At 37.0% G+C, this 26,138-nt stretch overlaps 5 protein-coding genes across 8 annotated transcripts; 4 read left to right on the top strand and 1 right to left on the bottom strand.

The window, feature by feature from the left end:
• Positions 1-477: 477 nt before the first annotated feature.
• LOC128860460 (uncharacterized) lies at positions 478-5,195 on the top strand. Its single transcript, XM_054098010.1, has 2 exons — positions 478-4,866; positions 5,107-5,195. Exons 1-2 carry the CDS (start codon positions 839-841, stop codon positions 5,168-5,170), a joined length of 4,092 nt encoding a protein of 1,363 aa, XP_053953985.1. The 5' UTR covers positions 478-838; the 3' UTR covers positions 5,171-5,195.
• Positions 5,196-5,201: 6 nt separating this feature from the next.
• On the top strand, positions 5,202-5,911 carry LOC128861942 (myb-like protein A). The gene is made up of 2 exons (XM_054100315.1): positions 5,202-5,220; positions 5,265-5,911. Exons 1-2 carry the CDS (start codon positions 5,202-5,204, stop codon positions 5,909-5,911), a joined length of 666 nt encoding a protein of 221 aa, XP_053956290.1.
• A 2,725-nt stretch (positions 5,912-8,636) lies between these two features.
• Positions 8,637-17,808, top strand: LOC128860463 (islet cell autoantigen 1). Its single transcript, XM_054098012.1, has 4 exons — positions 8,637-9,367; positions 9,444-9,629; positions 9,694-9,939; positions 16,420-17,808. The coding sequence occupies exons 1-4, from the start codon at positions 8,984-8,986 to the stop codon at positions 16,837-16,839; spliced, it is 1,236 nt and encodes a 411-aa protein (XP_053953987.1). The 5' UTR covers positions 8,637-8,983; the 3' UTR covers positions 16,840-17,808.
• Positions 17,809-17,858: 50 nt separating this feature from the next.
• Positions 17,859-20,165, bottom strand: LOC128860461 (dnaJ homolog subfamily C member 2). The gene is made up of 3 exons (XM_054098011.1): positions 19,817-20,165; positions 19,616-19,761; positions 17,859-19,544 (listed from the first exon to the last, which is right to left on the bottom strand). The coding sequence occupies exons 1-3, from the start codon at positions 20,062-20,064 to the stop codon at positions 18,076-18,078; spliced, it is 1,863 nt and encodes a 620-aa protein (XP_053953986.1). The 5' UTR covers positions 20,065-20,165; the 3' UTR covers positions 17,859-18,075.
• A 432-nt stretch (positions 20,166-20,597) lies between these two features.
• On the top strand, positions 20,598-24,925 carry LOC128860459 (sphingosine kinase 1). 4 transcript variants are annotated; one of them, XM_054098006.1, is made up of 5 exons: positions 20,598-20,945; positions 21,182-21,284; positions 21,437-22,306; positions 23,291-23,390; positions 23,469-24,924. In XM_054098006.1, the coding sequence occupies exons 3-5, from the start codon at positions 21,477-21,479 to the stop codon at positions 24,357-24,359; spliced, it is 1,821 nt and encodes a 606-aa protein (XP_053953981.1). In that variant the 5' UTR covers positions 20,598-20,945; positions 21,182-21,284; positions 21,437-21,476; the 3' UTR covers positions 24,360-24,924. The 4 variants fall into 4 exon arrangements, with proteins under 4 accessions (XP_053953981.1, XP_053953982.1, XP_053953983.1 ...); XM_054098007.1 differs by having other exon boundaries at positions 21,126-21,284; XM_054098008.1 differs by lacking the exon at positions 21,182-21,284 and having other exon boundaries at positions 23,469-24,925.
• Positions 24,926-26,138: the final 1,213 nt, after the last annotated feature.

The following is a 26,138-nucleotide window of genomic DNA, read 5'->3' as shown; positions in this document are numbered from 1 at the left end:
GACAGAATTTACTTTCCTTCTATGCTTGAGAGGTTGTAATTCAATATTCAGAGTAGAAACCTACATAAGTCGGTTTGAGATATTTCAAGTTGGCTTTAACCAAAACTTATTCTACTGATGCTGCTATCAATAAATTCCTTGACCTAAACTTATCCGACTCTATAGCTGAACTTAATTTACTTTGTACATATTTACTTAATTTTAAATGCCTGTACCTTATTTTAAAATGAGCATAAATAAACAAATAAATAGACAACCGAAAATAACTGATAAGCAGATTTTCTTGAAATAATGTAAATTATTTTTCCACTCGTAATTGGAATCCAATTGGGAAATCTTTGATTAGAGTAATATAATTTTTTGAGACAATTGGGAAATCTTTGATTAGAGTAGATCAGTTTTTGACAACACTGAGTTCTAAAAAGTGCATTTTCTACTCCGTTTTTCCCTTATATTTCCACAAAGTGTTAACCCTGCAGGTGTGACTATGATATATACAAAATTTTCCATCGATTTTAAAACGAAAGTGTAAAAACAAGCGAAAATGTAAAAAGTTGAACATTTGCAAATATATTTAAATATCAGAATATGTTTTTATTGGCAATGTATTCTACAGTATGTTAATTGCATATACAAGAAATTAAGGAACAAATGAAATTCCATATTGTAAAAGTTGAAAGTGGTGGAAACAGTGGAATACCGATAAAGGCAACACGAATACAGAAACTTGATTTGGTCCACATCATCTACTGTCGGAATTTATGGAAACTTTTGTTCGTAATCGGAAGATGAAAATCGCCTTTAGTTGGTGTTAGCGAATTTGCTGGTGCCCTAAAAAATGCCGAGGGTAAACAACGCACACGCGAAGGACACCAATGGCTCCAACGTCAACGTAGCACCGAAAGCACGAAAGAATGCCATCAAGACGGAAGTGGAGAGTCTAGGTGAACACAATGTTTTCCATAGAAAATCCGAGCGAAGAAGAGTGGCGCGCGATATCTTTTTAGTATTTGAAGAGCAACCTTGCCGGCGGGTACGAGGAGGTGCTAACAGAAAGAAAACAGTGCAAAAACCGAAATTCGGCCATTTGATGGTTGAGGATCCCAGCCGTTCAACAAAAGGATTATTACGTGACATCAAAAACGAACCAAAATGTTACCTCGCCGATGAGTGCACAACTATAGCAGCCGAAACAACTCCAACAATAGCAACAAAAGAGAAAAAGCATACACCAAAGGTGACAAGCCGTATTGATAGCAAACCTATAGTAGTGGTTGAGAACCCACCACCTTCCGCTAACGAAACTAAAGGAGATGATCCTGTAGCACGTGTCAATCCGATATTTCTCTGGGTTAAACAAGATGACACACGCATTGTTGAAGTGCGCTGTGAGGATTACGATAAAAGGAACCGTATACGTATAACAAAGACTTCTAATGGTTGGCGGGCCATACCACGTACCGACCCAACCACCTCGAAGATTGTCAAAATCTTACAAACACCACTTTTAAAAGTCAAACGCGAAATTTACGAAAATAATTTATTACAGAAATGCAATGAAAATTTCTGCGCAAATATGGGTAGGGAAATTTTACCAGAAGTCAATGAAAAGCAAAGCTTTATCTCGGAACATACTGAAGAAATTGTGCCGATTAATACTAAAATTGCAATAACTGAAACCTTGGTTAATAACGAAGCCGAAAAAATTGCGAACAGTCCGAAGGTGAAACATAAGAATAAGAAAACCAAAAGTAAGAAAGAAGGCAAGAGGGGTCGAAAATCTGGTAAATTGAATATTCCAAAAACAGAAGTGCATCAGGAATCAGCTACAGAAACTACTACAGAGAATAGTCTGGAGTTACATAAAGTTAGCCAAATAGGAGAAAGCATAGAGCCCGTTGAACATACGATTCAATCAAATTTTGAGACAATACAAAACTTCAATGAAATATGTGTCAATGGCAACGGTATAATAGAACATGACGCAGTTATTAACAACGCTGATGGAATGACAGATATACATAGTGATACAAAGGAACAATCAATTGAAGGAACAACAGAAACTGTTGCCCTATCAGATGAAGAAGTTCAAGCTGTAATATATGAAAGGGAATCAGAAACTGAAACATATCAACATCATACACCGCATTTACAGCTTTGTCCAAAAACAGGTCTTTTCCTGCCCACCATTACTTGTGAAAGTAACGAAGGGGAGACAACTGCCGTTGTAGCTGCAGATTGTGACGTTAGTACTTTTAATGCGAATTTTTTGCCCAAAGATATATTGGTAGATTTGGCGGATTGCGATGAAGACGAACATAACGAGGGCGCGGGGGGTAAGTTGCAAACAGTGCATGCCCACTTCGTCACAAATCTCGATGCCGACACCAAAAATCTCAAGGATCTGCTGGATGATGCTGATTTAATGCAACATTGCAGCGAAAATGCGAACAGTGATGCTGACATAATCGATTCAATAGTTAAGCGCAGCTGTGAAAACAATTTGATCCAAGAGACTGAAACACTCAAAGAGGCTGTAGCTCCAACAACATTTAGCACTTCACAAGTTGAGGATGTGCCGCAAAAGGATTTGATAGATGTAATACCACAGCATATAATCGACGAGGCAGTGCGAGATTCGCCCAAATGTTTATCCTTCAACGAAGCTGGTGAAATCGAAGGTCTAAACGGGGAACTCTTTCAATCAAATAGTTTTATGGACACATATGAAAAAGAGCCCAGTGTTGAGGAGGTGAGTTTAAGTGACGATGGCAAAAAAACTGAGAGCACCGAGGTGACGGCATTGTCATCACCACTTGCACTTAAAGGCAAGCTTAGTGATGATGTTATCCTGGACGAGGTGCCCAAAGACTTAAGTTATAAGAAACGCGAGGAGGTTTGCCCACCATCCGAGTCACGAAGTCAATGTGCAGTGACCTCGAGCTCGGATGTTGTCAAGTCTCCACAGCAAGGCGAACTTCCCGCAATTGAAACGACATCAGAAGCAATCAAGAATCTAATATTGGAGCAGTTTATTAAATTGAACGCATATAATGCGATATCTAATACAGGGCCGAAACAGCAATCAGAGCCGATAAATCTGGGGAAGCAACAGCGTGATTTAGCTGGCAATGACTGCAACAATTATGCTACGTCTACGAATTACATTGAAACAGTTGTTATAGATGACAACAGTTGCGAAGAACCGGTTAAGAAGCGTGTACGTAGTAACGTAAAACTTAACAAAAACAGTAGCATTGAAGAAACCTCTCAAACGACTGCCCAGACTCCAACATTGATAGACAAGGATCCGGATCCGCTGACACAGCTTCAACTACTTATTAGAAATACACAATGGAAAGTACCGGATCCAATCCTTGTTCCAAAGGATAGGCTGCGCGCAGTATTAGCTTCACCGGCACGTGAAATACCATTATTAATTACCACCAGGCCTGAATTGAGACTTCCAGAGGCATTCGCTTATCCGGAAATCATACAAAATCCCAACATACTCGTCATTTCAATGGCGCAACTGGAGGCAATACTGAAAAACGAAATGGACATGGAGAAGAATAAACAGCAATGTTCTGCACCAGACCCCGTTCACGAGTTGCCAACCGAAACTGTGAAGAAACCTAATATTATGCCGTGTTCTAATACAAATAAACCACTCATTGAGCCGAAAAGCGTAAAAGTTAAGGAACTTCCACTGAATCCACCACCCCCGCCTTCCAAGTGTTCACATGTTGAGACCAATTTGGCATCCGACATAAATGCAGCCACGTTAGCAGTTCTAAATCAAATGTTGTGGTTGCCATATTTTGGTCAGTTATCACAGGAATTTCTAAAAACCATAAAGAATCCTTTAGGAGTGCAAAATAAGTATGCGAGTTTACTGCCACCACTATACAATCACCATCTAGGGCTGCAACATATGGATGAAATGTACAAGAATTACCTGAAGCAGATGACGGCTTTAAAACACCTAAGTGCAGAGGCATCCGTTAACAATGCGATGCCCAACTTTCCACTGCCACTCGGCGCATTCCAACCTACAATGGAGGCGACGGTCTTTCAGAAAATGCTGCAACATCAGTTGACTAACTTTCTGAATATCAATCCACTTTCTACAGCTACAGAGGCGCCGATTCAGAGGGGCGTCGTCGGAAAGAGTCCTGCTCATGAAGTTACACCAAATGTTGAGCATATGCTTGTTGTAGAAGACAAGAAATCTAAAAATACCACCACTTCTACTACAACTACAAATACAACACCAGATATAAGCGGCATAATAGCTGATGCTACCGAAAAGTCGCTTAGACACAATAACAACAACAATGTGAATATAAGTTGTGATAATGCGATGACTGAAAATGTGAACTATAACAAATACGCTTATATGCAGAAGCAGGAAATGGATAATAAGCCACGTTTAACGTGCAAGTCACTTTCAAATCTGTTAGAACCCGAAAGTGTGCCGTCATCGCCGGCTGTTCCTTTGGTAAATTTTAGCACAGAACATATTCGCAATGCGACACATGAACTTGCCAATAGTACCAATAGCCAAATTACCACTAACGGCGGTAAAGATACAACTGTTTCTGACGTGCCGGCGACAGTGGAAGTTGTGCCTTTTAAAACGGTAAAACTGAATAAGACTACGAATGCCGGTTTGAATGCCTCACATGAACTAGCTAAACAGAGAAAACGGGCTATGAACTATACAGAAACGGCTGTGGCTTCATCGCCATCATTGGTAGCAGCAACAACGGCGGCACTTGAAAACCAAACTGCGAGCAGAAACGTAATGGCAGACAACATAAATGTCGAGCCAAATCAGGCATTGTGGCACCCACTTTTTGGAAGGTAAGCAAATACCACCAGGTAATGCATACATACCTACATATATGTTCCTATAAATTTTTGTTGCAGCTTAACTGTCCAAGTGGCGTTTGTATTTACTTTTCTTGAATTAGATATGAATTGTCAGAATTTTGGAGTGTTTCCTAATTGAAAAATTAATAGCTGGAATCTTTTCTTAATTTAGCCATTAATTTTGCGTGGACAATATTTTTATAAAAAAATTCAATTCTGTAACAATTTCAGCAATGCAAAAACGGGTTACAGCAGTCCCTGGCAATGGACGACGGTAACCGCAACAGGTGAATGACATTCAAGGGGTCTCAAGGGACCCAACAACTATGAAAGTGAACTTACAGAGTTCTTTAATACCTCTAATAATGTGCATTATGCTACCACCAAAGCACAAAACTCCAATACCAACCACAATCACAACAACACCAACAACAACAGCAACAACGGTTGCAATGCAAAAACGGCAGGTGGTAGCAACAACAACAATAACATCAGGAATAACGTTAGAACATGCATGCCAACAAATCAAATTCATAATCCAATAGATGCCAGCAACAGCGGAATTGGTAGTAGCACAGGCGGCAATAACAACTATCAACAAAGTCTACAGCAGCAGACGACGGTTGCTACAGCGCCAGCAACAGCGGTGACGGCACGCGACAATATGGCCAACGGATATGGAGGATTCAAAGAGCCAGAACGCTTTATAGAGCATAATTTTTGGCAGTCACAAAAAAATGCAGCTGCCGCTGCAGCCGCTGCCGCTACTCACGCGACCAATCAGTGGTCACTCAACAATAATCGTAACTATATGAGTAACCTTTCGCAAATCTCATATTCGAATAACAGTCAACCGAACCAAAGTTCATCGCCGTATGTGCAATTTAATCCTTACATGAACATGAATATAAATATGAACATGAATCAGCGTTCGTTTTTAAATTCTGCGCAAGCAACGGAGAAAAATGCAATGCATTTAAGTCATTTCGATAAGCACAATATGCGCTTTGGGGAATACGATTGTACATTGCGCTAAACATTTTTACTACATCGGAAACAGAGCGAACATCTCATAACATTAACAAAAATATATATATCTCATCACGGTGATGCGCAATGTGCAAGTGTGTGGAAGTAACCCATATACAACCATACAAATATACATACATATACACATAACATAATATACATAATTGCATGCCCTTAAATACAAGTATAATATGTGGTAATTAAGTTGCGCGTATTATCGAAATGTTTGCCAGCACATCATTGAGACCAAACGAGTACTGGAACTACAATATACTAGAATATTTTGTTAGGCCTATTAATGTTCTTAAAAAGTAAACAAACATATTTATGTAAACTTGATTAGTGAATTTGTTATCAGTAGTTTGTTACACCATATTGTTAATCGAAATCTATCATGATGCGTTAATATGTAATGTATATAGAGTTTTTTTTTATCTAGATGTATTATCCTTTTTTAATAAAAAGCAACAAATGACTATGGTGACTATGTAAATTATTGTATGAGTACTTCTCTGATTTATCGATATTCTACATACTTATAAAATGCTTATGTGGTCTGTTAAATTTATATAGCCAATAGGGACAGGCAAAATAAGTGAAAAATCAAATAAAAATATTATGAAATTAAATAACACAATAAAAACCAAAATGGCGAATTTCCAATAAATTGTTGTTCAATATTTCCAACAAAACGATAATTTCTAAATTATGTGTCTGCTGACCTTTCAATTTAGCAGTTTTCACGAATTTCTAATACTTCATAGATTATTCAAACAATTTTTGTTTATAGTTTTAATACTGCGTTAAATCAAATCAATTAGAAATTTAGTCATTAAAAAGTGAAGAATCCTACGTTTTTTTATTAAAAGCACACATACATACACATATGTAATTAGTAACGAAATTTTCAAAAACCACAATAACTACTACTACACAACAATAACCAATCATGCACATTCCGTTTCCATTCGGGTCCACATAGGAACGATATGGAGTTCCGTCCGGCTAAGGACTGCTGCTTCAGCAACATCTTATAGAAATTTATGGGTGTAGGGGTATCCAAAGTCGTGTTTTTCAGAGCAAGTTACAATGAAGTGACACCGTTGATATACAGTTTGTCTACTAATTTAATATTGCAAAACATCATTATTTTCTTAGTAGATGCGATTATGGCATATTACTTTGAATTCCGTTTTTCTGTAGCAGAACACTTTGCTGTCGCCCTCTCTTTGTTCATGCAGAGAAGTTCATGTACACAAAATTAGTTATTTGAATGTGCATTATGCAAAAACAACACAACAAATAAAACCAAAATGCGTCATATTTTGCGTTGTCTTAAACTTATTTTCACAACTCAAAAAAACATAAACAAACATTTTTTTGTGTATTTTTGGCTGCTGCTGCACGTAGAGTTGATGAGAAACGTAGGCCAAGTGATTCGTGCTGTTCATTATATTACATCAATAATAAAATGTCGGGTTGTGCGAGTGAAAAATTTATTCAATTTATTATAATTACCATAAAGGTAAATCAGCAAAACAGATGACTGAATTGTTTTCCATTAATATAATTATAGCGTACAACATTACAAATTGCGCGGAAATTGAAAATTGGTCAGAGTGAAAACACTCCAGTGGCATGCCAAACAAGCTCCCGCCAAGGATTGAAAGGTCAATAGTGAAACAAATTGACAAAAAGCCGCAGTGCAGCTTCAGAATGTTAGCCGTCCATTTCCAAGACCGCTAGGGTGTGATCACGAAATAGTCCGAAGAGTTCCCTTTTGCATCATTCGACTGAATAATCCGCAAACAAAAAACTCTCTTATATCACCAAGAACGGAATAAATAAAAAGTTTGAGGAGAATAAATAATTTTGGTAATCCTGTAACATTATTTTTAAAAACAAACACTCAAGACTTTACCCGACGCAGGGTATTATGGATTATGGTTATTATGGTATTTTGAGTACATCGCGCATTTCGTGCGGTGATGAAAAGGATTAAAACCAATTTTCAAAAAAAAGTCATTATTATAGCATACTAACGTTGACTACTTTTTTTTGATCTAACTCACGTTTCGCACTCAGTGCAATATTAGGATAATGTCTCTTTTTGTGATGAGGCAAAAATAATGTTAATGCTAATAATGGAAATTGGATATTTTATTTTGTTGAAATGTGAAAGAATTTTAAGGCAGTGCCGAATATGTGTAACATCGTTTTTATCTAAATCTTTGGCTTTTTGTCTAAATCGCTTTAAGTAATCACACTTTTTCCACAAATGAGGTACAAGTAAAATAATTTTGTTTTGATATTAAAAATATTAAAAATTCAAGCTATTTTACTTGCCGCTTAAAACTTGCACTTATTTTAAAACAAACACCCAAAAAGGGTGTAAGCGCCATTATATATATATATATAATTGTTATTTCCTTTTATTAATTATATTTACCCTAAAATTTTTTATTTGTTATTTTTTCATGAGGCCTCAGCAAATAACTGTAGATACTGAGAAGTCGAATGAACTACAGATAGGGTGAATTGCTAAAAACAAGGCTAAGTGCAGTGAATTCTCACTAAGTATACTGGCACTGCACAAATTTTGCCTTTTCTAGGCAATTGAATAGACTAATTGCTGAAGGCATTTTGAAAGGTAATTAAAAATGTATATATTTTAATGTTGCTTTGAAAAAGGAAATTTGAAAAAATTGTTCTTTCATAATACGGCAAGTCTAACGCTTTTAACCGGAAATCCATATTTGTTGCATACTTTTGAGGCGCAGTCATCTGAATGAAAGCCAACAACTTCGAAATTCATTTCCGTCAGTTAAATAAAATATAATAATTGCTTATATAATGTAACGAAACAAAAAAAAAAAAAAATATTCAAAACAAAGAAAAAGAAAAGTCGTGAATATTAATGCACTCGAATAGTGCTTAAAATATGGTATCACTCCAAATTTTGACTTTAATTTATTTACGCGCAGGCGCCGTGCTAATAATTCCGTTTAATGACAGAGCACCAGTATAATTTCACATAGACGGCTAAAGTGAATATATTTTTCCAAGAAGATAAACTGCTATGCTGCATCATCAATTTTGGATAACGAAAAAAACCGTGCAACGTAAACTTGGCACCAAGGAAGATGAATACATTATATCCTCGGATGCAGATCTCGATGCAAAAATCGAGGTGTTCAAGTCAATAGCAAATACCAGCTTTGAATTGGGAAAAATCATTGACCAGCTGCAGGAAAGATTGTGCATTTTGTCGCAGGAGGAATGTGTGTTCGGACGTTTTCTCAAAGAAGTAGGAAAACGGAGCAAGACTACTGGTCAAAGTATTACAAATACGGGAAAGGCTGTTTCGTACAGTGGGCAACAGCGTATGTGTGTGCGTGTACCATTGCTACGACTGCATCACGAAGTTGAGGTTTTTCGCAGCAGAGCGGTACGCGATACACAGGTATTTTTGTTGTGAAAATATAATTCAATATATGTAGTGGATGTTTATGGGAAATATTTTATTGCTAATTTTTTAGGCCACGTTGCAGACAATGGAAAAAGAACGCACTGAATATCGTGCTGCGCTTTCTTGGATGAAGTCGGCCAGCACGGAGTTAGATCCGGATACGGGAAAAGGGTTGGACAAATTTCGTACAGCACAAACGCATGTGCGTGCAGCCAAGCATAATTTCGATAGCCTTTCAATGGATTCAATACAGAAAGTGGGTAGTTGTTTTCTTTTTATTTGCTCACAAATATATTTATTAGATAAAATTTGTTGGCCAGATTGATTTGTTAGCTGCGGCCAGGTGCAATATGTATTCACACGCATTGGTTTCATATATGAGCGAATTGAAGGAGTTCGCACAGAAAACATCAAGTACATTTGAAACAATTTCCAAGTCTTTGCTGCAAAAACCTAAATATGATTTTTGTGTGCTCAAGGAGCTAACTCAAAATGAAGGTCTTGCCGATGATGAAAAAATCGACGACATTGTGGCGTTGGATAAAGATCAGTCGCTGTTCTTTGAGGTAAACACACTTATTATTACTATTTATTAGTATTTACATTACTCTACATTACATTGCATTATTTCTCTTACTCCTTGAGTTTTGATGTGGTTCCACAAATAGAGGGACCTACAGTTTCAAGCCGTATGCACACGGCCTTACTAATACTCATTAAGTGCTTCCAAATAAATGTAATTTTTGGCAGCACTTTATTTATACCAGTTGCTCTTTATTTATTCCAGTTGCTTCATTTATTCGCCACTTGCCAGCGCTTGGCGAATCGAATAGGCCCAATGTAAATAAAGTAAAGTAAACCCTGATAAAGCTTCTCATAAAAAATATCTGCTGTTCGGAGTCGGCTTGAAACTGTAGGTCCCACATTTGTGGAACAACATCAAGACGCACACCACCAATAGGAGGAGGAACTTAGCCAAACACCCAAAGAGGGTGTACGCACCAATTATATATGTATACTAGCGAAAACCCGCCCGTTCCGCTGGTCGTCTTTAAAAAAATCTAGATTAATTAATTAAATTAAGCCGAAAAATACTGTGTGTATTTTATAAAAATTCTCGCTCATGAATAGTAATGAAAGAAGTTTTAAATAGTAGCAGCAATTAAAAAACGTTTGATGTGATTTACTTTATTACTTTTTTTATTGTAATGCTCTTTGGTATACAATATTCTTCGTTTTTCCATGCGTTGTTGAATAAATGAACAATACCGATGGCTTACCAACTCTTGAGCATGAAACATAAAGTTGGCCATGAGAAAAACATGGGTATTCTAAATCAATACCACAAATTGATAAAGTTTGACCTTGTGACTTATTAATAGTAATCGCGAATGCAAGGCGAACAGGAAATTGAAGACGTTTGAATTCAAACGGCATTTCCGATGGTATCATTGGTACTCGCGGTATTAAAACGCCTACACCAGAGTATTTTCCATTCAAAATTGTTGCTTCAATGACGTTATTCATCAATCTTTTAACTGTTAATCGAGTGCCATTACATAGTCGTGGTTGATTTATGTTTCTCAACATAATAATCGGTGCTCCTATTTTCAAGTTACGCATGTGTGGCGGTAATCCAGGTAAATCAAAGGAATTTAAAAATTCAGTGGGATAATTTACAATATCATCTTGATTTGTAACAGTGTCAACGGATCGATATGTTTGTTCTGGACTTGGTATGTTAGCCAAAATAGCCGCATTCATTTCATTCACATCTTTATTTTTGTCAGCCATGATGGCTCGTTCACTAAGCCAATCATGATTTTTGTAGTTTTGAGGCAAATTTGGGAAAATACTTTGAATTAACTGTTCTTTCGTTTGACTTATTTGACAAAAGTTTGGTTGTAAAGTTATTAAGCCAGTTAAATTATCGACAGGAACTTTGCCATTTCCAATATCCAATAATTGCTGTGAAAATTCAGCAGCTGATGGATAATTTTGCATAAGAGCAGGTACAATTGTAGTTAGTTTGAGTGTTTGAACATGTCTTCACAAATATGATGATTTCAAACATGCAGCCAATTCATCTGCTACAGTTGCTCGAGGAATAACAGGCAGTGTTTGTCTAAAATCACCTGCCAGCAGCACTAAGGCACGACCAAACATTTCATTTTTACTACGTAAATCTTGTAATGTCCTATCAAGCGCTTCCAGTGACTTTTTATGTGCCATCGTGCACTCATCCCATCCAATTACGTGTGCGAAAAAGCGGAGAAGAAGAAGAGAACTGTTCTATTCCCCCCCGCTTTAAGCTATGTGTTCAGGTGCAAATGACTTTCTTGCGTGAAGTCTGATATAAAAAAAGTTCTAATTACTCTTCTTAAATTTATATAAACTTTTCCAGGCGAAGTAAAAAAACTGACATATATTTGCTTCAACCGTATATTTGTGAGTACACAGGTAATTCGTAAATATATGAATGATATAGGTAATATCTCATATTAGCATAACCTTTCTGCAAAAAATTAAGGAAACGATCAGCAATCACGCCGGCAATGATACAATGAATTTTTCACTATAACTGACTTCAGATGAACGTTTATATAATAAGCGTATATGTAACATTTTAAAATTTGTTTAGCATTTTTTTAATTTTTAATAATAAGTGGTCTTCCTCTTTCTTTTCCTCTTTCTCTTCCTCTTCCTCTTTCTCTTTCTCTTCCTCTTTCTCTTCCTCTTCCTCTTCCTGTAGCTATTCCTTTTCCTCTTCCATCTCCAGCTCCATCTCCTTTCTTTATCCCGCCACCTGGCGGCGAGTGGAATCAATAAACATATTAATACTAACCTTCACCGTGGAAAAATATATATACAATATATACCAAATTTCATAATAATTGGCCCAGACACACACACGTGCGGCAAATAGCAAAAACACACTCACTTAACCGACGCACCGCACACACACGCGTTATCGGATTTCAACCAAACTTCACAGAAGCCTTTGCCAAAGCAACACCAACAATGTGTGCAACTTTCATTGTTTTCCTTACACGCGTTGCTGAGATTACGTCCCCTTAGTATTAAAATAGCCTATAAATTTTTTGATGTTTTGAGAAAATGAATTTCAAACTTTTTGTCGAAAGTAGCTCTCACTCAAATCTCGTTATGTCTGTAAATATTTATTATTTTTGACTGACGTTTTGACCCACTTTGTGGAACTAGAATTTGACCAAATTTTGACCACATATGAAATCGACGATGGAGATTCCAAAAATTCAATAAAAAAATAATAGCCTATGAGCACATAGGCTATTGTTATACTAAGGGGACGATTACCCCGGACAAATGCACACTTTTTTTCGGCTTAATTTTTATATATATAGATATAAAAACCTTGATTGGAATTTCGAGAAAAAATGCATTAACTTTCAAATATTCTGTAAGTTCTGATTTCCCTACGCTTTCAATAATATTTTCAATAGTTTTTATATATTAATGTGTCTTAATTCTTCAGCTATTTGTATTCTATTTATTTTCTGAATCGGTATTACATTGACTCTTTCAGTGAATTTGGAAAGAGACCTCTCGAATTAATATGCTTACCATTACTATTTAAAGCATTTTGCCCCAGTTATGCTCTAATACCATTGCTTGTTCCTAAGAAATCTGGTTTTAGTTATATTATATTTTTTAAGTTTGAAATGCACATGTCCTCCACTTTTGGTAAAATGTGGACACTAATCAAAGTCCTTGATATCGCCAATGATTGTGGATATGAATGGATTTGTATTTTTACAGACGATTAACGGCTGGCAGTCTATTAAAAAAATAAGTCTCAAACAACTGTGGTGACCCTATCTTTAATTGGTTTAAAGATTTCTCAGTGTGTACGTAGTTTGAACGCCTGGCCATGTCGGTGTCGGTTTTAATTAATGATTTAGCTACAAAAAAGCATTGTGAGTGAACCATTATGAGTGTAAAGTTAACTGTTGAAGAGGCACTGCAAAGTTTTCGCAATATTATATTTAGAGAATGGTATTCTGGCTTTTTGGAATTATCTAATTTGTACCCTAGTCTATTTGTTAAGACTAAATGGGGTTCTGCCAGCAAACCCATGGTTTTACAAACGTAAATTTAAAGTTAAAGTCATCAAAAGAAATAATAGGATTTTAACTGGAAAGACTTATGATGTTGTCTATTTTTGTAAAATAAATGCTAGCGATACCGATCTCTGTTCCTATAGCGAAATTAACTCGTATATTCACCATATTTTTAACTGCCGTATTTTTGAGCAGATAAGAAACCAGCACACTTTTTTCAGAACTGTTCAGATCTTGATTCTATTTTCAAAAATAATGCACTTGCCAATTTTATTTGGTTTTAAATGAAGCCAATTTTCCTTTTTGAATGTAAGTCCTAGTTTTTGATCTTAATATACACCAGAAATATGCCGATGACTTGGTCCTGATGGTCTCAGGTCCCTTCCCATCAGTAATGGCTGAAATTTTGGAAGGTGCACTGGCTACACTCAGCAGATGAGCCGCCAGTAGCGGTCTCAGAGTCAACTCTGACAAAACGGAGTTGATGCTATTCACCAGAAAATACAAGCCTCCACCTTTTAAGATTCCTAGACTTAACAACCAGTGTCTTACACTTTCATCGGAAGTCAAGTATCTTGGTATAATACTTGACCCCAAGCTCCACTGGAAGCTGCACATAGAAAATCGAGTTAAGAAGGCTAATATAGCCTTCTACGCCTGTAAATCTATGTTCGGCAAAAAATGGGGCCTCAAGTCACGTGTCGTACTTTAGATGTACAACTTAGTGGTTCTGCCAATTTTGACATACGGCTACCTAGTTTGGTGGTTAGCTCTTCAGAAGGGCTAGAACTTCACTAAATTAGAGAGAGTGCAGAGAACTGCATGTGTGGGCATCACTGGTGCTTGTAGAACATGTCCCACCGCTGCGCTCAACGTTATTCTCCACTTAATTCCTGTGGATCTGCAGGTTAAATCCATTGCTGCTCAGAGTGCTATTAGACTGAAGGAGTTTGGCCTTTGGAGACAACTCCCTGTAGGGCATAGCAGCATCTTGAAGCAGATCTCCCCTTCCTTCTCTGATTTTCGCACCGACCTCTCCATCCGCAAACTGTGCTTTGAGGGTTGTGCTAGGGCTATCTTTCCGAGCAGGCAAGATTGGAAAGAGGGGAGAGTTGTTGCGGATATAGATGCCTCTGTTTTCACTGACGGATCCAAAATGGAGTCTGGAGTGGGAGCGGGGGTCTACTCCAAATCAGCCAGCATTTCGGTCTCCTATAAACTGCCGGAGACAAGCAGCGTCTTTCAAGCAGAGGTCTTCGCGATCCTGCGGGCATGCAAAATGCTTCGGGATCGCTGTTGGGAGGGAGACATTAATATTTTTTCCGATAGCCAAGCTGCAATCATATCACTGTCGTCGCCGTATTGCAGCTCTCTTCTCGTGAACTCCTGTAAGGAGGAACTTAAACGCCTCGAACGGGCAGGAAACATTACCGTCATCTGGGTTCCTGGGCACAGGAATATAGAGGGAAATGAAATTGCCGATGAGCTTGCCAGGAAGGGGGCGGCCCTCTTCTCAGACATCGGTATCCCCTTGGCCTCGTTAAAGGGAAACTACACAACTTCTTTCTAAGAAAAGCGCAAGACGGATGGAGGTCTGTCTTATCGTGTGCCATTTCAAAAGCACTATGGCCTCAATACGATATAAACAGAACGCTTAAGGTGATGGGAACCCCCCGCCATTCAATTTCCAAACTCATTGCGGTGATCACTGGCCACTAGGTGATCGGCACTCACGCGGAGAAGCCTGGAATTCCGTACAACCCCCATTGCAGAAGCTGTGGGGATCCTACAGAGAAAGAGACTGTGGAACACTTTCTCTGCAGATGTCCGGCTTTGGCGGCTAGGCGCTTGAGATTCCTCTGCGTCCCCTTTGGAGATGATTTGATGAAATTCTCCAGCCTAGATCCCTTTTCTCTCCTCCGCTACATCAACAGCACTGGATGGCTGTAGACGGTCTTATCTCCTCTCTTAATCCTTTCACAGGTAGTGACCCACTTCATGGTATCAAAACGGCACGTAAGTGCTACTTGTAGCGTACCTGGGGTACTCTTGCCATCTTACCTACCTACCTACCTACACCAGAAAACTACTACGTTTACATAGTGGAAGTAGGTATTTTTCAATACCAAACTTGAACAACCCTGGCGCTCAGTGGATCTACAGTCCTGCTGAACAACATTTAAATTATAAAAAACAAAACATACTATGTAGTTCTTCTAATATAATCTCTTTAAATTTAAATACGCTTTTGATGTCTTCAATGTGATTTACATATTGCAAATTCTCAATTGACTTATTCGTTTTTTCTATACATACATAATTGGTGCGTACACCTCTGTTAGATGTTTGGCCAAGCTCCTCCTCCTATTTGCGGCGTGCGTATTGCTGTTGTTTCACAAATGGAGAGACCTACAGTTTTAAGCGGACTCCGAACGGCAAATGGATTTTTTCTTCTATACTCAATATAAAATATTGATTAAATTTGCAATTACATCATCGTTATATAATTCCACCTATTCGAATTCTACACAATCTATCCAGAGATCGTTAATGTATATATCGATCGAAGAATTTTTTTTTTTCAAAAATTTCGATTTTTTTCAAACAATTGTCGGTTTTTTCCTCAAAATCTGAAAAATATTTCCTGAGACCGCCATATTGTTAATTTTGAAAAAAAGACTCGATCAGGCACAAGATTATCTAATAATAAAACTAATTTCTCTTGTCCGATTGATTTTAGATGATTCTCCAAGGACTTGTAATGATCCCCACAAGGGACTTTTGAGAAACGGACTTTCATGGAAATAAATCTATAAAATATGAATAGCACTAATTATTATATTGAACATTGCAGCAATTTAGTTTTTGGCATGTGGAAAGTGCCAAGTCCATTTAAGATGCTTTATTATTTTCATATTAAAATCAATTATTATTTTTTTATTACAGAGTGAATATAGCGATGAAAAGCATAAACAAAGCGAAAATAAAGATGTGAAAACTGATATATTGGAGACTGTTGCAGCGAATGATAACACTCTGATTGAATTGACGCCAAATGTTGATGATGAACTTATAATACCATCCGAGCCAATTGACCAAAGCAATACAGCTACGAACCAAAGTATTTGGTCTGGCCTATGGCCACTTGGTCAGATCGGGAATAATAATAATAACGTCAAACCAAATACCATGAATTCACCAGCTCAAAATATGAATACAACAGAAAAGACCACCTCTGAAACTCTAGCTAAAACAACGAAGTCTACTAATTGGATGGATCTTTTTGCAGAGTTAGATCCTTTAGCTAATCCCGAGGCATTTGATTTGAAACTCAGTGGGGGCCGTGTAAATGCACAACAAATATAAATTGTTTTGAAACACATATTTTGTATTGCACATAAAACTTCATTTGTGCATTGCCAATAGATAGCAATGATTGAAATTGTTTTTAATGTAATTTGAGACTCTAATGAAAATATCTTTTTTTACAGAAAAAATTCATCTTAGATATAAGCCTTCTTCTTTGGTATTATTTTATCGCGGAAAAGTGTACTTTTCATTTAAGGGGTTATACGCAGTTATGACTTTCAAAAAAATCGATTTTTTTTTATTGCATTTTTGTAATGCACATATATTCAAAAGTATACGCACGAAATGTGAAGTAGATCTAAGCAATACTTTCGCAGTTATACCTAAATAGGCACGTTTTAAGGTAGGTATTGAAACTTTAAACGTGTTTTTTTCAAAACGGCATTTTTCAAGTCGGTGTACACGATATCTCGAAAACGGCTTGTTTGATTGGTCAACCGTTTTAACTCAATCTTTAAAGATACATTTTCTAGTAATTAATCGTTCCTTTTGTAAATCTGATACTTATTTTCCATTTTATAATCAATTTACGGCCAAATTTTAACGTAAAAATCGAAATCATTTCTTTTAAAAGCTGCCATTTTGTGAAAATTCACTATTTTGATTAGCCGAACGATTAATTACTAGATAATCTAATATATTAACAAAATTTTTTCGATTTCAGATAATCCAATCCTGAGTTACGATGTACACCGTAAATCGTCTTTTTTTAAAGGAGGTTCCAGAAATCGCCTGCAGCGCGCTCTATAATCAACATTTTCATAAATAAAAAATTTTGTTACGTTCTTGAAGGATGCTTTTATAACCGCCAAAAATTTTCAAATTAAAATATTCTGAAGTTTCTTCAGGATAAATCCTTGACAACCCGTCTTTTATTTGCTTCATAACTGCGTATAACCCCTTAATGTTTCGGAACTTCTCCAATTACTTATTTCAATCAAACCCTAACAAATACTTACGTATGAGAAATATACGTTTTCGCTAATGAATTAGTTCAATAAGTTAACCACTAAATGTATCGGCTGTCAGTAAGCTGTTTTATTTTATTGTTAGCGACATTAACACTTCACAACTAACTAGTGCTTGATTGTCACCATTAAAGTACAAGTATAATGCGCCATTAATCACAATACTATTTCTCTCTATATGATTTAACGTGTGTTTATTTGAATTATATTACATAAAATCCTTTAAAGGGACAAATAAATAATCATTCTTGTGTGTATTATTTAATCATTTTACCGATTGTTGCGCCTCTTTTTTCGAATTCACCAGCTCTACAAGTTCTTTGACACGACGCAAGCAATCTTTCTTGGTCCTATTCGGTATGCATTCCGCTATTCTATCCCAGCGATCGGGAGTTGAGATTGGATAAGTTTTGATAGCTTGTTCCAACAACGCTTGCTCTTCCTTTGTCCACGTTTTAGGCGTAGCCGTTGGCTTGTTTGGAGTTGGCTTAGTAACAGCTTTTGTATCGTTATCACTCTGCTCTTTATTACCATTTGTACTTGCATCGCCATCAGCATGGTTTACATTATTCGTAACTGGTTGATTAACAGTAATATCATTGCAAGTCTGCACTTCCTTTTTGGATTTGTTGAAATTTTCGAAAGCAGTATCGTTAGCCTGTGCTTTAAGTGAACTTTTCGAGAAGTCACTATTTTGCATTGCTTTGGCTTTATTGAGCACATCGCGTGCGCTGACTGGCATACCAGAAGTGGAGTGCTGATTAATGAAAGCAGCAATAACATCCCAACGCTGTGACGTACCAGCTGGGAATAAATTGACAGACTTGATAAGCAATTGCATATTCTCATTGTTCCACACATCATTCTTCTTTACATCTTTATCGTTCTTTGTAGTCTTTTTTTGTTGTGTCTGATTGATCTCCTCCAATTCAGAAGCAATTTTCTTTTCAACCATTTTCAATGTGGAGAAGAATGCATTTTGTCCCTTCTTTTCAATATCTTTATTAAGCTCTTGCAATTCATTTAAATTTAATGCCTCACAGATCTTTTCCAAGCCTTCCATATTTTTAAGGGTTTCTTTATCATTATTCCCATAGTACTTAGACTCCTTTAATTTATCGCGCAAAATTTTTCGCTCTTTCTTGAGTGCCTTCTTCATTTGCTCTTTCTCGATGCGTATTTGTTCAATGCGTTTTTGTTCTGCTTTCTCTGCACGTTCCTTTGCTAACTGAGCCTCTCGTAAGGCTCGTTCCTGTTCAGCTTTTTGTGCCTGAGCAGCGTCCATTTTCGCTCGCTTTGCCGCCAATTTTCTTTCCTTTTCCTCATTTTTAAACTTTTGTATGCGTTTGTCATTATTGTAAGCTAAATCAACCAAAGCACGGATACGCATCATTTCTTCTTTCTTCCTCTTAATACGGAGTGCTTTATTTTCCTTCTCAATCCAACGTCTTTCATCTCGATCTTGCCCCTTTTCTTTGTCCTCTTCGTCCAGATAACTAAATTCACGCCAAGACTTGAACTCATACCAAAAACTATAGAACTCTTCCACCTCTTCGCGTTTCGAATTTTCATCACCAAATTTTGGCACATTTTTCCTTTCGCTCCAGCGTGCATTTAAGTCAAAACATTTGTTAAAGCATCCATAAAAATTGTTATCGATCTCCGCTTGAGATGGGAATGAATCATCAAATTCGGGATCAACAGAGTCATAGCCGCGTCTCGTCTTCGGCGTGCCTTTTAGTTAAACCACATGAATGGGTATTATTATACACAATGCGATATTAAATATTTTCTTTTAAACATACCGAGTATTTCGTAAGCTTTAGTAATGCAAGTAAAATAGTCCTCATCGGTGTTTACTTCTTCACCTTTCGCTTTTCGCTTGTCGGGGTGATGCATCAAAACCATGCGCCTGTAAGCACGCCGTATATCGTCATCTGTGGCTATAAACCTGTAACCGATTTTAAGCTATATAGTGCAAATCATTGAACAACTGTTCTCATTACCTTAATTTTCCTAAACCAAGTATTGCATAGTGATCATGATCTTTCCATTCTTTGGGATCAAGTGATTTCAGGTAGTCCACATCCACCGCGAATTCTTCAGGTAACTTTTCAGACGCTTCATCGTTGCTTTCCGTCGTCTCATCAGTAGTGGCATTATATCTATTTGAATTGAGGAATGCCAAGCCCACGCGTTCGACGTTTCTATGGCTAATGGAGAAATTGCAGTTCACTTCCACAAATTCCAGCATTTTGCGCCGAGATCAACAATAATTTTGAAAAAATATATAAGCAAATCGACAGAGCATACAGCTGCCTGGAGGTTTGCAATTGTCAAAAAGAACAACCACGAGATGATATGTCATTGCCAGATTGAAAAAAATTGCAGTCAGCATAATAATTAACTATGAGTAAATTAAATAACCTTAAAACTCGGTTCTACCTAAGATACTCATTCTATTGTTCGCCTTTTGTAGCTAACCGATGCAAGTTTATTTTGCAATCTATTTCGTACTTAAAGAAACGCAATTCTCCCTAGTATATGCAATTAAGTATCCAGTACACCACAACGGCCTTCGAAATTTTCATTAAGTGCTATATATAAATTAAGTCAAATAGAGTTTAAGGTGCAATGCATACATGCCTTAAGGCATACTGTAATTAATTCGGTCAATATGGCAGCGCAGATTTTGACAAAGGCACGATGAGACAAAAGCGAAATTGATAGGCAATTTTGGGTAATTTCCTTTCTCTTCAATTTTTTTAGAGAAAACGAACAGAGAACTTTCATACATACATACACGGATTGTATATCAACTGATTCTACTGGTCCAGCTGCGATTCTATTCTAAATTAATAAAAATAAATTAGGCAGGTTCAATAGAAAAATGGTGATTAGCAAATAACACAAATATAAAAATTAAACGCTGTGAACCATAAAGGGATGCTTGTGAAATAAATATCAAATATACTCTATTTTTTTAACGATTTCCGTTTTGGATTGCGTTTTGTCACCGACACTTCCGCTGTGGATATGCAAAGCTAGTGAATAATCTCTTCCAATCTAAAATGAAAGTAACAACGATGCTGCACAACAATTCAATTTTAGAAAAATAAGAATTATATGCTGTTGGTGAGCAAACTTGCAGGAATATGTCAATAGATGAAATTGTTAAGCATGTAAAAGTGTATTCAAGTTGTTCTGCCATATTATTTAGCTACATATATACCATGCTTTCAGTCACAGATTATTTTAAAGGACATCGAATGAATTTTCATAAAATATTTTGGAAATTATGTATTTTTATTTTAGAGTTGCATAAATCGATTATCCGAAAATAATACAACTACTATGCATTTTATACACAGATACAAGTTGTTAATGAAAATGGTACGCTGCATGGCTGGAATGTCAAAATTCATACAAATATACTTGCAACTCAACAAAGGAGTTGCATTTGCATGCAAATAGGTACGAAAATGTTTAAAGAAATCGTTCAGTTCTCTACTAGTCTCTTCCGACTAATATTGTTATACCACTTTTTAAGCTTTGCCTTGTAAATTTTGTACGTTTGATATTTAATGTATTTTATATAATTTATATACTTTCGTTTTCTGCATTAGGTGTTACCTTGCTGCATCTTTCTGAAACATCTACATCAACATGGATGTTGAAGAGTTGACTGACATATTCTATACGAGCGACAAGAAGGGTCAGGTGTGTCGTGTCAAATTGAATGGACAGGGATTTACACTGCAACGTGAATCGACTAATGGTAGTTCAAGAGAGCAGCTCATCGGTTTGGATGACATTATTGGCAGTCGCTGCATTGTTGTGAAGAAGGATCGGCGCGCTTGCTCCATGCTATGCAGCTACGCGATGCAGGCGGACGGCAATCGTAGTGATAGCGGGGACGAGACAAAAAAGAAGTCCACTTCTGTGTCATATGAACATGGCGATGCAAGCGCTTATCTCTATGTCTTTGCGTATATTCTAAATAAAAAACAACTTCGCAATATAATACGTCGTGAACGCACTGTATTAAAACTGCGTTTTCGTTCCTTTGACACTTTTGGCGATAATATGCGTGAGGCGGAACGTTGGTATCATACTGTGAGAGCATTTAAGGGTCGAAGTTTAGGTAATAATGGAACGGAAGAACGACGCATTTTGGTCTTGTTGAACCCAAAATCGGGTGCGGGTAAGGCGCGTGAAATTTTCAATCGTCAAGTTGTGCCAGTGTTAAATGAAGCAGAACAACAGTACGATTTGCATGTGACAAAACATGCCAATTATGCACGAGAGTTTGTGCGCGTGAAAATTTTGGACAACTATAGTGGTATTGTAGCGGTGGGCGGCGATGGCCTGTTCTTTGAGATTCTAAATGGTTTATTAATGCGTGCCGATTGGATGGATGCACGAAATATACCTTTGGGTATAGTGCCATGTGGGTCGGGAAATGGATTGGCGCGCTCGGTGGCGTATGTGTGTGGGTGAGTAAGCGAAAATTAAATTAATCTTTTTAATACAACATAGACACCAAAAGGACTTTGATGTTGTTGTAGTTTTTGAGTACAAATATTTCTAAAAATTTTGCAAAACAAATCTTGAATGCATTTATTATTACCGTTATACGGTAGGTGGTTGTTGTTGTTAACCAGTTTCCATCTCTATAATTACTTTAGGGCTCTTCTATTCGCAACTTCTCTGCTCGCTATCTCTCTGCTCGACTAACTTGTCGAAACATTTGCTTGTGAAAGCAACAACAAAGTTATCGAGTAAGATTCGCAGCTAGCGAGTATGGATAAAAAACCAATGTAATTTTATGCAGCTCTATTCCAACGCTGTCAATATATGTTTATACTATATACCAGTTGCTTCATCTATTCGCCACTTTCAAACTCTTGGCAAAAAGAAGAGGTCTTTTATACACTAGACATGATATTTGGATATTAAAATAAAAATAATTGGCGCGTACACTTCTGTTAGGTGCTTGGTCGAGCTCCTCCTCCTATTTGTGGTGTGCGTGTTGATGTTGTTCCACAAATGGAGGGACCTACAGTTTCAAGCCGACTCCGAACGGCAGATATGTTTATGAGGAGCTTTTTCATGGCAGAAATACACTCGGAGGTTTGCCATTGCCTGCCGAGGGGCGACCGCTATTAGAAAAATGTTTTTATTAATTTTGCTTTCACCGAGATTCGAACCAACGATCTCTCTGTGAATTCTTAATGGTAATCATGCACCAACCCATTCGGCTACGGCGGCCGCCTGGATATTATATAGTACGTACATATATTATATGTCGATATATGCATCGATATCTTCATTTTGTTACAAATGCGCGTTACCGAAATTAGTTGCGCAGTGGTTGTACAAACGGCATATGATATTTTATTCAACCTTTCAAATACTTACAAATGCACATTTATTTTATTTTCGAAAGTCAAACAGGATACATACATTTTTTCTTTTAGAGAGCCCTACGAACCAAAACCAATTTTGGGCGCCACGTTAACAGTGCTGAGCGGGAAGTCCATCGCCATGGATGTCGTGAGAATACAACAACACAATCAAGTAATTTCTTACATATGTACCTGTTTATATAATTGCTTTGTAGTTGTTAAAAATTAACTTTTCTTTTTAATATTTCAGATACTCTACTCCTTCCTCTCCATTGGTTGGGGCCTCATCTCAGATATTGACATCGAAAGCGAACGTTTGCGATCGCTTGGTTATCAAAGATTTACAATTTGGACCTTACATCGCCTAATTAGTTTACGTACATATCGCGGCAAAGTATCATATCTTCCAAAGATTAATCCTTACATAGAAAGCGATACAATATCGCTGGCAGACCCACTGCCATTGAAGCATAGTAGAAGTTGTAATACATGTTTGGATAAACTGAACAACGGTTGTTTTCAATCCACCGAATGCATCGATGCTAGTAAATATTACGATGTTATTTCGCTGCAAAATTCCTTGAATCAATCGGTTAATTCGCGTTGCGACAGTTGGTTCTCACCTGGTTCGTGTCGTAGTACTTACCATTCCGTTTCGGAGAGTATTTATCATAGTGTGGAAGGTGATAGCGACGGTGAATCCCGTTTACAGCTTAGTAATTTGAGTGTTCATTTGTGTGGCCCAACGGGCAGTGCGCCTACACTTGACGAACCGGTACCGTCATCGTGGGTAGTGGAAGAAGGCGAATTCGTAATGGTACATGCAGCTTATCAAACGCATTTGGGAAGTGATTGTTTTTTTGTGCCACCAGCAAAATTCAACGATGGCACCATTTATGTAGTTATCATACGCAGTGGCATAAGTCGTTCGCAACTATTGAACTTCATGATGGGTATGAGTTCGGGCACACACGTGCCGGTAATGAACAATGAATATATAAAAATGGTGCCAGTGACGGCTTTTCGCATAGAACCATATGACAATGAGGGTATCCTTACAGTCGATGGTGAGCGCATCGAATTTGGACCTCTACAGGCGGAAATGCTACCGAATATGGTGCGGGTAATGACACCAAAATGAGCTAAGCCAACGCATGGCGGAAATAAAATTCAAAGTGTTGTGCACCATTTTATTCCTTTACGATGGCTTTTATTGTTAAACATTTTTATATTTTGTTATATGTACATAAGCATATATATGTACTTTATCAATATTACAATTAAATGTCCAAAATCTAAGTTTTGTGTTTAATACGGCTTTTTATAATAAAATTAAAATTTCAGCATTAAGCATGTGGGGAAGATCCCTACATTCTCAGAATAGTTGGTTCTCCATCACTGCAAAGACTCGGATTTATATCCGGCCAAGCATTGTCTCACCTGATTGAGGCCGCCTAGCTCTTCCAGATGTGTTTTAAAGTTGTATATCATCGTCCAGTTAACTGAGATGGCTTGCACGGCGTGGCGTCGATATTCCGCCATTAACAGGTTTAGAGTTTTTTCGTATCTGGTTAGGAGTAGACAACTGCAATGGCACCCAGTTGGAAGCCGATGAACAGCAACGTGTTGCTTCGCGTTTATATTAACACTTTAAACGTCTGCGCAGCTAAACTTCGCAATGGAGCCGGCAATATTTTTAAAGAATTAATTGAAAAAGAGTTATACCAATTCAGGAAATAATTCATTTATAATAATAAAACAATAAGAATAAATACAATAAAAAATAAAAGTGATAAAACAAAATTTAGGAGTATTTTCTTTTTTTGATAATTATTGAATCATTCACCTCGATGTAATGGCACTTAGCAAGCCTAACACATAAAATATGTAACTTTTCTTCGCATAGCAAACACGACAATATCTTCCTACACTTTTTTTACCAATGATGTTTTAACTGACTGATGTTTTATTCCTCCGGCTAATCTTTCAGCTGGATGAGAACGAACGACACGAGATGTAGTAGGACCATTGTCACTTGTAATCCACGCACTGGCTAATTTAAGTAAAAAAACATGATAATTTAATTTCCGACTGGGATCCCAATTCAAATGTTCATATACTCGAACGAGTTAAATAGGGCACAATTTAATAAATAGAGAGAAAGTTTCTTTGACCATTTTTTTGTATAAAGGGTTAGGGGTAGTCAGAGGCCCGAAAAAAATATGATTTTCAATAATTTTTTGTTTACTAGTTAATTGCTTTATTTTACAAAAATTAAAACTTAGCATTAATACATCATGTTTCGACTTGACTTTAGCTAAATTCCAAAAAAAAAATTAACAATTGTAAAAATTATCGCTGTTTGTGTGGAGCCCGTTTCTCCATAAGTCCCTTTTGTTGATCATCACAAGTCCTTGAAGTTTCATCTAAAATCAATCGGACAAGATAAACTAGTTTTATTAATATATAATCTTGTGCCCGATCAAAATTAACATTATGGCGGCCTCAGGAAATATTTTTCAGATTTTCGAAAAAAAAACCGACAATTTATTGTTTAGAAAAATCTAAATCTAAAAACTTAAAAAAAAAAAATCCTTCTAATTGACGACTTTTTTATGTTTTTCAAAAGCAGTATAAATTTTATGGAAATCTACCAAGCGGTTTTTAAGTTACAGTGATCACCAGTTCAAATAACATAGTTTTGAGAAAAACACATTTAAAGTTTTGCTGTTTGGAATGCTGCGTGACTACCATTCGGAATTCAGGTTCGAAGTGAGTTTGAATCTCGGTAAAAAACCAAAAAGAAGAAAAAGTTTTATCTAATAGCGGTTGCCCCTCGGCAGCCAAACCCCCGAGTGTATTTCTGCCATGAAAAAACTCTTCACAAAAAAAAGAACACATTTGTCGTTTGGAGTCGGCT

Source organism: Anastrepha ludens, chromosome 4 (assembly GCF_028408465.1).
Source record: "Anastrepha ludens isolate Willacy chromosome 4, idAnaLude1.1, whole genome shotgun sequence".
Taxonomy (NCBI): domain Eukaryota; kingdom Metazoa; phylum Arthropoda; class Insecta; order Diptera; family Tephritidae; genus Anastrepha; species Anastrepha ludens.
The sequence above is the reverse complement of the archived record's forward strand: the minus strand, read 5'-3'. Positions and strand labels throughout refer to the sequence as shown.

Coding starts and splice junctions, on each gene's coding strand:
- LOC128860461 (XM_054098011.1), bottom strand. CDS start 20,064: ATGCTGGAATTTGTGGAAGTGAACTGCAATTTCTCCATTAGCCATAGA. Junction 19,762..19,816: donor CTTGGTTTAGGAAAATTAAG/GTAATGAGAACA, acceptor AATCGGTTACAG/GTTTATAGCCACAGATGACG. Junction 19,545..19,615: donor TAAAGCTTACGAAATACTCG/GTATGTTTAAAA, acceptor TTTAACTAAAAG/GCACGCCGAAGACGAGACGC.
- LOC128860463 (XM_054098012.1), top strand. CDS start 8,984: ATGCTGCATCATCAATTTTGGATAACGAAAAAAACCGTGCAACGTAAA. Junction 9,368..9,443: donor GAGCGGTACGCGATACACAG/GTATTTTTGTTG, acceptor CTAATTTTTTAG/GCCACGTTGCAGACAATGGA. Junction 9,940..16,419: donor ATCAGTCGCTGTTCTTTGAG/GTAAACACACTT, acceptor TTTTTATTACAG/AGTGAATATAGCGATGAAAA.
- LOC128860460 (XM_054098010.1), top strand. CDS start 839: ATGCCGAGGGTAAACAACGCACACGCGAAGGACACCAATGGCTCCAAC. Junction 4,867..5,106: donor TGGCACCCACTTTTTGGAAG/GTAAGCAAATAC, acceptor TAACAATTTCAG/CAATGCAAAAACGGGTTACA.
- LOC128860459 (XM_054098008.1), top strand. CDS start 21,477: ATGGATGTTGAAGAGTTGACTGACATATTCTATACGAGCGACAAGAAG. Junction 22,307..23,290: donor TCGGTGGCGTATGTGTGTGG/GTGAGTAAGCGA, acceptor TTTTTCTTTTAG/AGAGCCCTACGAACCAAAAC. Junction 23,391..23,468: donor GAATACAACAACACAATCAA/GTAATTTCTTAC, acceptor TTAATATTTCAG/ATACTCTACTCCTTCCTCTC.